We start from the raw sequence: 12,242 nt of genomic DNA on the forward strand, positions 1-12,242 counted from the left end.
AGCTCTTTAATATCATTTGTGGTAGTCAAGAAAAGAACAACTATAAATTAGATTCTGCAAAAACGTTACCTTATTCATTTGATATCATGTATTTTTCCATAGTTAAGTCATTCAATAATTATCCCCAAAGGTATATTTTATCCTTATAATTGCTTTTAATATCAAATCGATAACTAACATAAGTTATCAATACTTATTTTGTGAGGAATGTTTCTCCCTCTCTCCCCGCCAACTTCATGCAACTATGTCCATGCACGTGCACACGCACACACACACACACACACACACACGCCACAGACATATACAAAGAGGCCTTTTCAATTTATATATATTCAATATATACATAAAATACATGAAATTTATGTCAATATATACATAAACTACATGAAATTTACATGTATTTTATACATAAAATACATGAAACAGATATCATGACTTCAGAAAATAAAGATTTTGAAAATAGACACTTTTATTCCCAAATTATTGCTTTACTGACCGTATTCAAATGATAAACTACAGCAAATACTGGTGATACCTTAAAAGAAAACTTAAAATATTTGGTCCACTGTTACTTTCTAGCTTTATGGAAATATTCACGCAACTCTAAGTTACAGAAAATGTAAAAGCTGCCTCTCTTCACAGCTCCTAGAATTCCTTTATTATCCCATATAGGCGTAAGATTTGAGAAACTAAATCTTCCTCAAAGTGTCAAGGTTTATTTAGTTTTAGAGTTTTTATCGTAGGGCATCTCTGCCAGTAATTGCCTTTATGAAGAACTTGGAGTACAGAGCATCTGTGGACTTAGCAATCTGTTTCACCGTCAGTGAATTTGGTTAATAACAAAGACAGACCTCCTCTCCACTAGGTTCAACAATTTTAGCCTTTGTTATAAAGCTTTGCTGTCAATATTTGTTTTCTTTATAATCTATGCATTAAGTACTACTTAGTACTCAGATAATACCTTATTTTACAATAAGCACTTAGATAAGGAATAAATTATTCAGATAAAAAAGAACAGTAGAAATTACACACAGGGCAATTAAGATCTCTAAGAAGGGTTTAAAAGTAATATTGTCGGGGCGCCTGGGTGGCGCAGTCGGTTAAGCGTCCGACTTCAGCCAGGTCACGATCTCGCGGTCCGTGAGTTCAAGCCCCGCGTCAGGCTCTGGGCTGATGGCTCGGAGCCTGGAGCCTGTTTCCGATTCTGTGTCTCCCTCTCTCTCTGCCCCTCCCCCGTTCATGCTCTGTCTCTCTCTGTCCCAAAAATAAAATAAGAAAAAAACGTTGAAAAAAAAAAAAAAAAAAAAAAAAAGTAATATTGTTTAGTATTGTATAACACTATAGCAAAGTACATAGTAAAGTAGCCAGCTTTGTATAAGAAATCCAAGAATCAAGAGTTTATATTAAAAGTGCGTTAAAAGGAACAACCTTCCTTCTGTTCCTAATGTACTAATCATCAAAAAGAAAAGTTATTATTGATTATCATTCCTGTTTTCCACTATCCTCTTTTTAAAAGTAAATTATGGCATTACAGTCCCAAGTTTCTGCTAATGAATAATCATGTCAGTTGTCACTCAATTATCACTTTCAACATTTAATCTAAATTATGTACAGCACCTTGGGTTTTTTTTTTCCCCTTTCTTTGAAGTTCCTCATTGAATTTAAAAGTCAAATTTTTTTTTTTTTTTCAAGAAAAGTAAGTTGATGGAAGATAGAGGCTGAGATTAAATCAGGGGGAATCAATGATCAAGGATACTTGGAATTCTTATGAATACAAATAGCCTATCAAGGTTAATGAGGTTCAACTCAAGTTTAGAAGAAGAAAAAAACGTACTTAGTATTTTCTATGCATATACAGATTTAAGGTTTTAGGTATAATTTTAAAGGTAAATTATGTAAACTCAAATGCACCTTTCATTCCGGTTTTTACAAGGTGTTTTCCCTGTTTTTCTCCTGTGTGAAACAACTGCTTAAAATGTGTACTCTGGATCAACAAAAACTGATGCCATCAGTAAGAAAGAGCAAAGGTCCTCTGGAATACTGACAACTCTTCCAGAAATTAACAGACTTTTATTAATTTATTTTTTAAATGTTTATTTATTTTTGACAGAGAGAGAGAGAGAGCAGGGAAAGGGCAGAGAAAGAGAGGGGACACAGAATCTGAAGCAGGCTCCAGCCTCTGAGCTGTCAGCACAGAGGCCAATGAGAGGCTGGAACCCACAGACTGTGAGATCATAACCTGAGTTGAAGTCGGACGCTTAACCGACTGAGCCACCCAGACACCCTTAACTTGCTTTTAAAAAATGACCAGACAACAAATGTTAGCTTTAAAAAATAACCACAAAAATATTGTATAATTTACGATTTTGGTCAACAAATACTAACTTAGCAACTAATATGGGTAAGACACTGTCAAGGAGCACAAAGGAGTATAGAGACAAGACCTGGTTCTTAACCCATACTCATTTATGATTTGAAAAAGATATAAGTATTTAATTCATAAGTGGCTTCCAGAATGCCACAAGTTTGAATTACAACATCAATGCATACTGGTAAACAGCCCAGAGCAAAATCTGTGCACCGCAACATATCAGAAGAAAATGCAAACAGAAGGTTGAGCATCAGAGTGGAAGCTGAGAAGACTGTTAGACAAAAAAAAAAAAAAAGGGGGGGGCATTTCAACATACTCCAGAAATAAAGACAGGAATCTAAGGAAATAAACAGGTCTCTGGTTACAAGGACTATGGTAAAGAAAGGTGAAGGGTGAGAGAGCCTTACAATAGCCAGGAACAAACAGTTCTTCAGACATCATTCTCTGACTGTGTTCACCAAGCAACTTTTCGGTCACTGATTCAACCTTCTAAAACCTAGATATAGAAAACTGGGAGACTGGTGCCCTGCATAAGAGATCAGTGTTTAAACATCCATAAAGAAACCCCCAGAGGGTACATGAATGAGCTGGCACTCTTTTATACACTGCTCTCTAGTAAATTTCATTATTAGTATGAACCAGTTTCCTGGGTCACATTAATTCTAGAACACAGAAAGTTCAAGTTTCCAGATGTGAGGACAAGATCTTGAAACATGAGGTGTTCACCAAGGTAAGGACATCAAGGTCAGATTTGTCCTACTGACAGGGCAACTTTCTAATGCAGTCCCCTTTCTCCTTCATTTCAACTCATTTTGAAATTTTAAAGACATCTACCCAGACTACTTTAAGGCAGTGTGAGAAAGGTGCCATAAGAACATTAGTGATGTGAGCAAAAGGATGAGGTACAGAAGGAAGGATTATCACTTGCAGCTAATAGAGTCTAAGAAGGCTTCAGGAAGGAAAGAGATTAGGGGCTCCTGGGTGGCTCAGTCGGTTGAATATCCAACTCTTGATTTCAGCTCAGGTCATGATCTTATGGTTCTTAGGATCAAGTACCTTAAGCTGGGCTCTGTGCTCACAGCATGGAACCTGCTTAGGATTCTCTGTCCCTATCTCTCAAAATTAAGCAAATAAACATTAAAAAGAAAGAGATTACTGACTGAACAAGCCAAAAGAAAGAGTATTATGCAAATATTTGGGGGCCTGACCAACAGTCACATTCTGAGCATCTTGTCTTATTCGTATTTGCTTTCTAAAAAGGAACTAAAGAGGATTCATAGCCATTCTTTACAGAATGTATAAGGCAACACCAAATATTTTTGAAAAATAAATGCTATCAAACATATCTGAAAAATAGAGACTAAGTATCTTTCAGTTAAATTTCAATAAAATGACTGTTAGAAGTTACATTGAGTGATCCATGACCAATACCTTCACAAAGTCTACACTAAATGTCATTCTGAGAATAGCTTGGGAATAAAGATATTCAAAGGGCCTTCACAAGGTATGAAAAATAAGCCATAATCAGAAATGTCATAAAATCTAAAACGGTGGGGGGCGCCTAGGTGGCTCAGTCGGTCAAGCATCCGACGTCAGCTCAGGTCAAGATCTCGTGGTTCAGGAGTTTGAGCCCCATGTTGGGCTCTGTGCTGACAGCTCAGAGCCTGGAGCCTCGGATTCCATGTCTCCCTCTCTCCCTGCTCCTCCCCTGTTCATGTGGTGTTCTCTTTCTCTCTCTCTCTCTCTCAAAAATAAACATTAAAAAAAATTTTTTAATCTAAAACAATGGTTATAAATTTAATTATTTTATTGTTAAAAATAATGTCAGGAAAATAAAAACTGGTTAATGGGAATTTCTTCCAGAAAAAACAGTATCTTTTTGTAATACCGTTTTAATGGTAACAGGGAAAAAAACATTTTCATCCTCCGAAATAAATTTGAATTAGACTTGAGACAAACCCAAAGAACTTTTTTCATCAATTTTAGAATGTCACCTGCATAGAGACAGGGAAATCTGCCTGACTTTTGTTCATTGCCATGTCACCACCACCTAGAACAGTGCCTGACATGTAACAGACAGTCATTAAGTGTTTAATATGTGAGTAAATGCTCAACCTCTCTGTCCAATTGTCTTTCACATCCAAACCTGTATAATTAACCCAAACTAATCCAAGAGAACTCCAAGCCTTTCCCTAATCCAGGTGAAAATGTAAAAGATCTATTGTTAGGGCAAGGGGAAAGCCAGGCTCTTTGAATAAGGGCATTATTAGGTTATTATAAGTAATTTTTTAAATGCTTATGTGAGATTTTTTTTCAACTGATTCTGCAAGTGGTAAATGAAATCAAACAATGAAAAGGAAGGAAGGGAAGAAGGACAGACCAATATGTGGTTATAAACAGGTTAGCCAAGGAATTTTTCTACCTTTGATATTTACTAGTATAGGGTTGTTTTTTTTAATACTTAACTTTGGCAAAATAATATTTTAGCACTTTTGTCAACAGGATCAAGGGTTAAAACAATACCTGTGAAGCAAACTTTTGAAGTCCTAAATTACAATTGCTCTGATAATGTCTCTGATAAGTATTTATTATACATGTAAAGGGCTTTGTAAAAAGTATGTATTCCATCAGCTTTACAATCTGAATCTTGAAGCAAATCTAAAATACATTTTTCCATTGATGAAAATGAAGAAAATGCGTCTTTCCAAGATGAAAAAGAAACTCAGACTAGCATAACATTAAATATTTCCTTTGGGTTATATAAAGTTTGATATCTTCAACACCAATTTTCTACCTTTCATTATAGTTTAGAAAATTCTTCAAATATGGCACCTTATTATAATTGGAATACAACTCCACTAAGAAAAAACAGATATAAAGGGAGGGCTGATACATATTTATTTCTAAATGTGTCATCCATGTCTGATCTAATTTGCGTAATTATAATTGGAATTAAGACATTTCCTTTTTATGAAGTTCTTTCTTTTGATTTTTAATATTTTCAGATAATTACCCTGTCTACGCTAGATAAAAGGCCACGGGGGGGGAGGCACCTGGGTGACTCAGTCTGTTGAGCATCTGACTTTGGCTCAGGTCATGAGCTCTCTGTTCCTGAGTTTGAGCCCCGTGTCAGGCTCTGTGCTGACAGCTCAGAGCCTGGAGCCTGAGAATCTACATCTCCCTCTTTCTCTGCCCCTCCCCAACTTGCGCGTGCGCACTCTCTCTCTCTCTCTCTCTCTAAAATAAATACACATTTAAAAAAAAAAAGGCAAATGGGGAAAGGTAGCTACCTACTTACACCTCATTCATGATTACCACACACCCTAAATTAATGGAGGCAGTATAATTCCACCTCTTCCACAGTAGGCAGAGATTTAAAAACATTCATGGTTCCAAAGAAGAAATACCAATAATACCCTCTTTGCTGTGCCGTCTTCCAGTTTCACCCCCAAAATAAATGATAATTCACCATTCCTTCAAATAAAGGTACTTTCTGTCTGAAGGAAGGGCTCAATTTGCTACTAGAACAAAAATACTGCCAAGTTTAATAGGTTCCTGGCTTTAAGGTCCAAATGAAAGAGAAATGAATCTACAGACATTTCTATATATAGTCATCTATATAACTTTATGTTATGTTTACCCAAACCAGTTCATAAAATATCACAAACTTTACATTAAAAGTTCATTAAGCAATTCTATGAAACAAAACTAATGTCCTTCAAATACAGCTTGAAAATAGCAAAGTCACCTCTACTTGCGCTGCAAAATGTGCCTTCTCCTGGTCTTTTCGTTCCATGCACCGCTTCGCTTCCTCTAACTCAGATGCCATTGCACTGAAGTTCAGCTGCACCCTCAAATCTGACATCTGCTTCTCCAGATTCTCTTTTTCCCGCTCAACCCCTTAAAAGAGAAAATGTAAAGCTTGATGATTGTTCTTCATTCACAGGAGAATGTACTTTCAAATGGTACAAAGCCTTGACGTTCGAAAATTCCAGCTAACACAATCCACTTATTAACACTGTCACTCTACAGACTGTTCAGAATTTGCGAGTCTATTGTTTCAAGTCTCACTCAGTTTTCTAAAATGTATACGTTGATGTGTTATCCAGTATTATTCCATTGTGATAATAAAACTTGAGTTGGTATCAGGTTTCTAGTAGAACTGAGTTCAGGAAAATCCTATATATTTTTTTCTTTAACTTTCTTTACATCCCTACCTCTAAACTATAATACAGAAATACTGAAAGAGTTTTCAGCTAAGTTCTACATCAGCTTAAGGTTACTGAAGTTGACACACAAAATGATGATTTCTTGCAAAATAAACAAATGATACTGTTAAATCTCTGATTGTGTAGGACCACTAACTAATTTACTAATTCTGGAGACTACTACCTGAAATTATCATCACTGAACAATATACACAGACTTAGCATTTAATTCAGCACACTTGGTCCAGGACACACAAGACACTGTCGTACCATCTTCTTCAAAGATAAATACCATAAAAACCCTTTGACAATGAACTTACACTCCACGAATAGAAATAAAACATATAAATAAAGTACTTCCTGGAGTCTAAGATGCCAAAAATTAGAACATCTACTACCAATTTAAAACTACTGTTTTTTTCCAGTAGTTTCCTTTCTGGGAAAGGAAAAGGGAAGGAAACATTAGCAAATTCAATTTATACATCATTCGCAAGACACATCTGAACTGAGAGATATCAATCACACTGTTCAAAATTTCACATCTTGGATGAATGTGGATACATGAATGGAAAATATATAGGAATTTTTAATAGCATAAAAGTAATAACAGATACTATACAGATTTTACAGATACAGTTATCACACAGAAAGAAATACAGTAAAACCCTGGAATGTGAGTAACTTGTTCTGAGAGTGTTCTGCAAGATGAGCAAACATTTCTAATAAATTTTATCTCGATAAAAAAATACTAATAGTACGTGACGTCAAACATCACATGATCACAATGGAGTCAATGGTTCTCTCTCGCTCGCTGGCTCACTCACTTGCTCACTGCAGGATTGTGGGTGATCTTCTCCCATGCTTGGATGCTCAGTATCAGACCACAGTGTTTGGCAGAAATGAGTGATTTTTCAGAACATTGGAAGGTGCCCACAACTGGCACTAGTTTTTTGTCATTTCAAAGTCCCTATGGACAGTCCTTTGCTTTTCCACACAAGAGTAAGCTTAAGAACGCTTTGCTTCATTCTAGGTCATTGGATAGGTTCCTTGTTAAAAGTGCACAAAAAGAAAAAGATTCCATTGAGCCAATAGATAGCAGTGATTCCATTAGTGATAGGGAAAGCTGTCCTACACAGTAACCCTCCTCTCTGGTCTCCCTCACAAACCAGCCCCGAAGGTTTTCAAAGGTAAATGCAGGTTAAGTTATTTTTCTTTATATTCTGTATTTTCTGTGTTATTTTGTATTATATTACAGTATTGTAATCATTATTATATGAATATTTTTGGGTTGTGGAACAAATTATCTGAGTTTCCAATATTCCTTATGGGGAAATTCGCATTGATATACAAGTGCTTTGAATTACAAGCATGTTTCTGGAATGAATTATGCTCACAAACCAAGGTTTTACATAAAGTGATTAACTCTATCTTGTTGAAAAACTGGAGTAGGAAGAATTGGAAACTAAGTTGGATTTAAAGAATGAATACAGAATTTCACCAAGCAAAGGAGCTAGGGTGATAACTCAGGGAAAGGAAGCACCATAAAGCACAGAGGTACGATAATGGATTTAATATTGAGGTAGCTGCAAACAGTACTTCCACATAGCTACCACTTATGAGCAAGGGAAGGGGGAGAGTCAGCAGGGTGTTTATACATTGCTAGGGAGCTTAGAAATTATCCCATAGACCAGGAGTTCACAAACATTTTCTGAACAGGGTCAAATAGTAAATATTTTAGCCTTATGATCTCTGTTACAACTACTCAACTCTGCCATCGTATTGCAAAAGTAACCTAGACAGTGAATAAATGAATGGGAATAGCTATATTCCAAGGAAGCTTATTTACAAAAGTCTGGATTTGCCCCTTGGGCCATACTTTGCCCACCCCTGCTCGGTTTCCAATGTGAAAATACGCAATATTTGTTTATGTGTAAATGTCTTTATTTTATAAATATATATTTTAAATTTTATGTTTAGATATGTATATATGCATACGTGTGTATATATAACACATATCTCCAGAGTGTCTATCTATATATAGACATGCATTTCAGGATATATGTTAGTGTATATAGATAAAGTAACAGGAATATATAGTATATAAAATATAGAGATATTAATATATATGAATACACGTGTAAATACATATACATAATATATATTTTATATTTTTTTAGTTTATTTATTATTTTGAGAGAGCAAGTGCACAGCAAGCAGGAAAGGTGCAGAGAGAGAGAATCCCAAGAAGTCTCTGCACTACATGGGTCCAATGTGGGGCTCAACCTCATGAACTGTGAGACCATGATCTGTGTCAAAATCAAGAGTCAGATGCTCATCCAACAGAGCCACCCAGGCACTACCATAATACATATTTCATGAAACATATAAGTTTAATGTGAGACTTAATAATTTGATAAATTTCATAATCTAGACACATATAAATTGGTATGGATATGTATAGCTAGGCACACATACATACATAATGAAACATTTAGCAAAATTAAAATACTTAAAACATAAGGTGTAAAATATAAATAGTGCTATAAACACTCTCCTCCCAAACCCAGAAGACTGTCTCATATGCTACACTTTGAAAACACTTGCTACAGACATAATGGGTCACTACAGGAGAGCAGTTTTACAAACTCAAGTTTGGGGAGAAAAAGATTTGGGTCTGTTACTTCGCACCAATAAGACCTTAGGCAAGGTACTCAATCTCTTTCTTCTTCATTTTTTTTTTTTTTTAAATCATTAAAATGGAAAAAGGACTAGTACCCTTCTCATAGAGGAGACAATGTACAGTGGGTAGCAAAGTGCCTTGTACGCAGTAAAAGGTCAATAACTTAGGACAAGAGGTTTTAAGCAAGAGTAAAATGAGTGGTTTGTGGCCTAGAAAGCATCCCTTTAGTAGCAGAAGTATAGAAGACAGGTTACAGAGAACTAGAACAAGTTATTAAGAGGGTAATACAAATGAGACGAAGCATGCCAAAACTGGGGTAGTGGGAATAAAGAACAAGATGGGCCAAATTCAAGAAATATCAGGATCTATAAATAGGGACAAAGAAGATGGAGAAGAGAAGGAATAATTTGGATGTTCTTTGTATTTTAGACTTGGCTATCTGGATAAAAGACAATGAGTGATTTCTTACGCAGAATTTTTAAAAGTAATACAAGAATTCTATAAAGATGAAAACTCTAGAACTGTTAAGAGAAGGTGAAGAAGTCTATTATACTGATGAGAGAACTTACATATTTTTTTTAAACCTGATAAACAGTTAAGAAAATGGGAGATTCTTTTAGTCCTCAAAGACTTATACCAAAAATAACTATATTTTTATAAGGCAAGGAAACATATAACATGTTCCACAGAGTCTTTTTCCAAACAAAATAAGAGTTCCTGTGTACATCCTTATGAAAATGTGATGAATAATCAAAAACCTTAGGAGTTTACTTTTAAAAATAAATTTTAAAATATTTGATGTCAAAATATATTTCAATTATAACATCACATGAAACTTAAGGGAACTTAATGGCATGCAATTATGTTAGGATAGGTATGTCAGAATTTGCCATCTAGTGAAGATTTTCTGGCAATGTGGAAATTCTTACTTAGGCAACATACTGAGTTATGTGTGGGGAATCTGGGCAAATATTTATCTTCCCTGAATTTGATAGTACACCAAATGCTTACAAGAGTTTCTCCAATAATATGGACATTTGAGTAGGAAGCCTCATTACTGAAATAATTTACAGCTGAACAATCTGGACTAGTCTATTAGAAACCATTATAAAATTTCAGTATTACCATTTCTGTTACAAGTGAACTTCCAAAAAGAAATACATCCAGACTCATTAAATTCCACAACCTAAATCAACACCACCACTAAAAAGGTATTCTAACGTTTCTCAAGCACAAAGTATTCCTAATCTATATAAGAAAAAGCCAGTCATATGGTTCATGACCACTTCTACCAGATGATTAATTTTTGTCACTGTTATCTGAGTAACAAAAAAAGACAAAATCTTAATTTTAATTGTAAATATTTAAAATTGGAATAAAAGAAAGTGAAAACATAGGGGTATTTCCAATATAAGTACAAGGACAAGTGTATACACACACACACACACACACACACACACACACACACAGGCATGGAAATAAGAAGCTTGGAAGAAACTCCGCTACCAGCTTTGCTGGTTCTTTCTGGTGGAAAGCCCCATGATAAGCAAGTCTGAAATGGGTTTAAAAATAAAGCAGAGGAGACATTAAATTGGATGCTAATATTGGGGCGCCTGGGTGGCTCAGTCGGTTGAGCGTCCGACTTCGGCTCAGGTCACGATCTCGCGGTCCGTGAGTTCGAGCCCCGCATCAGGCTCTGGGCTGATGGCTCAGAGCCTGGAGCCTGCTTCCGATTCTGTGTCTCCCTCTCTCTCTGCCCCTCCCCCGTTCATGCTCTGTCTCTCTCTGTCTCTAAAATAAATAAATGTTAAAAAAAAAAATTAAAAAAAAAATTGGATGCTAATATCAGCAACAAACAAGGGAAATTTAAAATTAAAAACATAATACCATTTACATTCACATCCAAAAAAAAAAAAAAAATGAAACACTTAAATATAAATCTAACAAAATCTGTATGAGGAAAACTAAAAAATTCTGATGAAAGAAATCATTGTTGAATGAAATATATGGAGAGGTATTTCATATTCATGGATAGGAAGACTCAATATTGCCAAATAGCAGTTCTTCCCAGCATAATATATAGATTCAACATAATCCAAATTAATATCATCAAGTTATTTTGTAAATACCAAAAAACTAATCCTAAAGATATATGGAGAGGCAAAAGATCCAGAGCAGCCAATACAATATTGAAGAAGAACAAAGTTGGAAGACTAACACTATGTAACTTCGAGACTCACTATAAAGCTACAATAATCAAGACACTGTAGCAGTAGCAAAAAAAAAAAAATAGATCAATGGGACAGAATACAGAGCCCAGAAGCAGACCCACATGAAAACAGTCAACTGATCTTTGACAAAGAAGTAAAGTCAATACAATGCAGACAAGGTTGTTTTCAACAGAAAGTGCTGGAACAAATGGACATCTACAAGCAAAAAAAAAAAAAAAAAAAGGACCTAGACACAGACTTTACACCTTTTATAGGAATTCAAAACTGATCACAGATCCAAACATAAAACACAAAATTATAAAACGTTTAGAAGATAGGAGACATTATGGATGACCTTGAGTTTGACGAGGACTTTTCAGAGACAAGAGCAGAGTCATCCTCCATGAAAGAAATAATTAATAAGCTGGGCTACATTAAAATTAAAAATTTCAGTTCTGCAAAAGACACTGTCAAAAGAATGAAAAAACTGAGAAATTATTCACAAAGACACGGTGGTAAAGGACTGTTATATAAAATAATCAAGAGAGAGGGCTCTTAAAATTCAACAAGAAGCCAAACAACCACCTAAAAACTGGGCCAAAGACCTTAACAAAAATCTCATCAAGGAAGATATAGAGGTGGAAAATATGAGTAACAAAAGATGCTTCACATCATATGTTATCAGGAAAATACAATTAAAACAAGCTACCATTACAAACCTATGAGAAGAGCCAAAATCCAGAACACGGACAACTGAAAATACTGACAAGAAT

The 12,242-nt window shown here is 35.2% G+C and overlaps 1 protein-coding gene across 15 annotated transcripts in view; it reads right to left on the reverse strand.

Annotated features, from left to right (window-relative positions):
• The window catches only part of CEP128 (centrosomal protein 128), a 388,434-nt gene that overhangs the window by 291,378 nt on the left and 84,814 nt on the right, over positions 1-12,242 (reverse strand). For all 15 annotated transcript variants that reach the window (XR_006219018.1, XM_042990256.1, XM_042990257.1 and 12 more), the window contains one exon: positions 6,120-6,271. Coding sequence is in view for 14 of the 15 variants with exons in the window: in XM_042990256.1 (XP_042846190.1) it covers positions 6,120-6,271 (152 nt within the window). In the remaining variant the exon portion in view is untranslated. The remainder of the gene's footprint in view (positions 1-6,119; positions 6,272-12,242) is intronic.

This window comes from Panthera tigris, chromosome B3 (assembly GCF_018350195.1).
Source record: "Panthera tigris isolate Pti1 chromosome B3, P.tigris_Pti1_mat1.1, whole genome shotgun sequence".
NCBI lineage: Eukaryota > Metazoa > Chordata > Mammalia > Carnivora > Felidae > Panthera > Panthera tigris.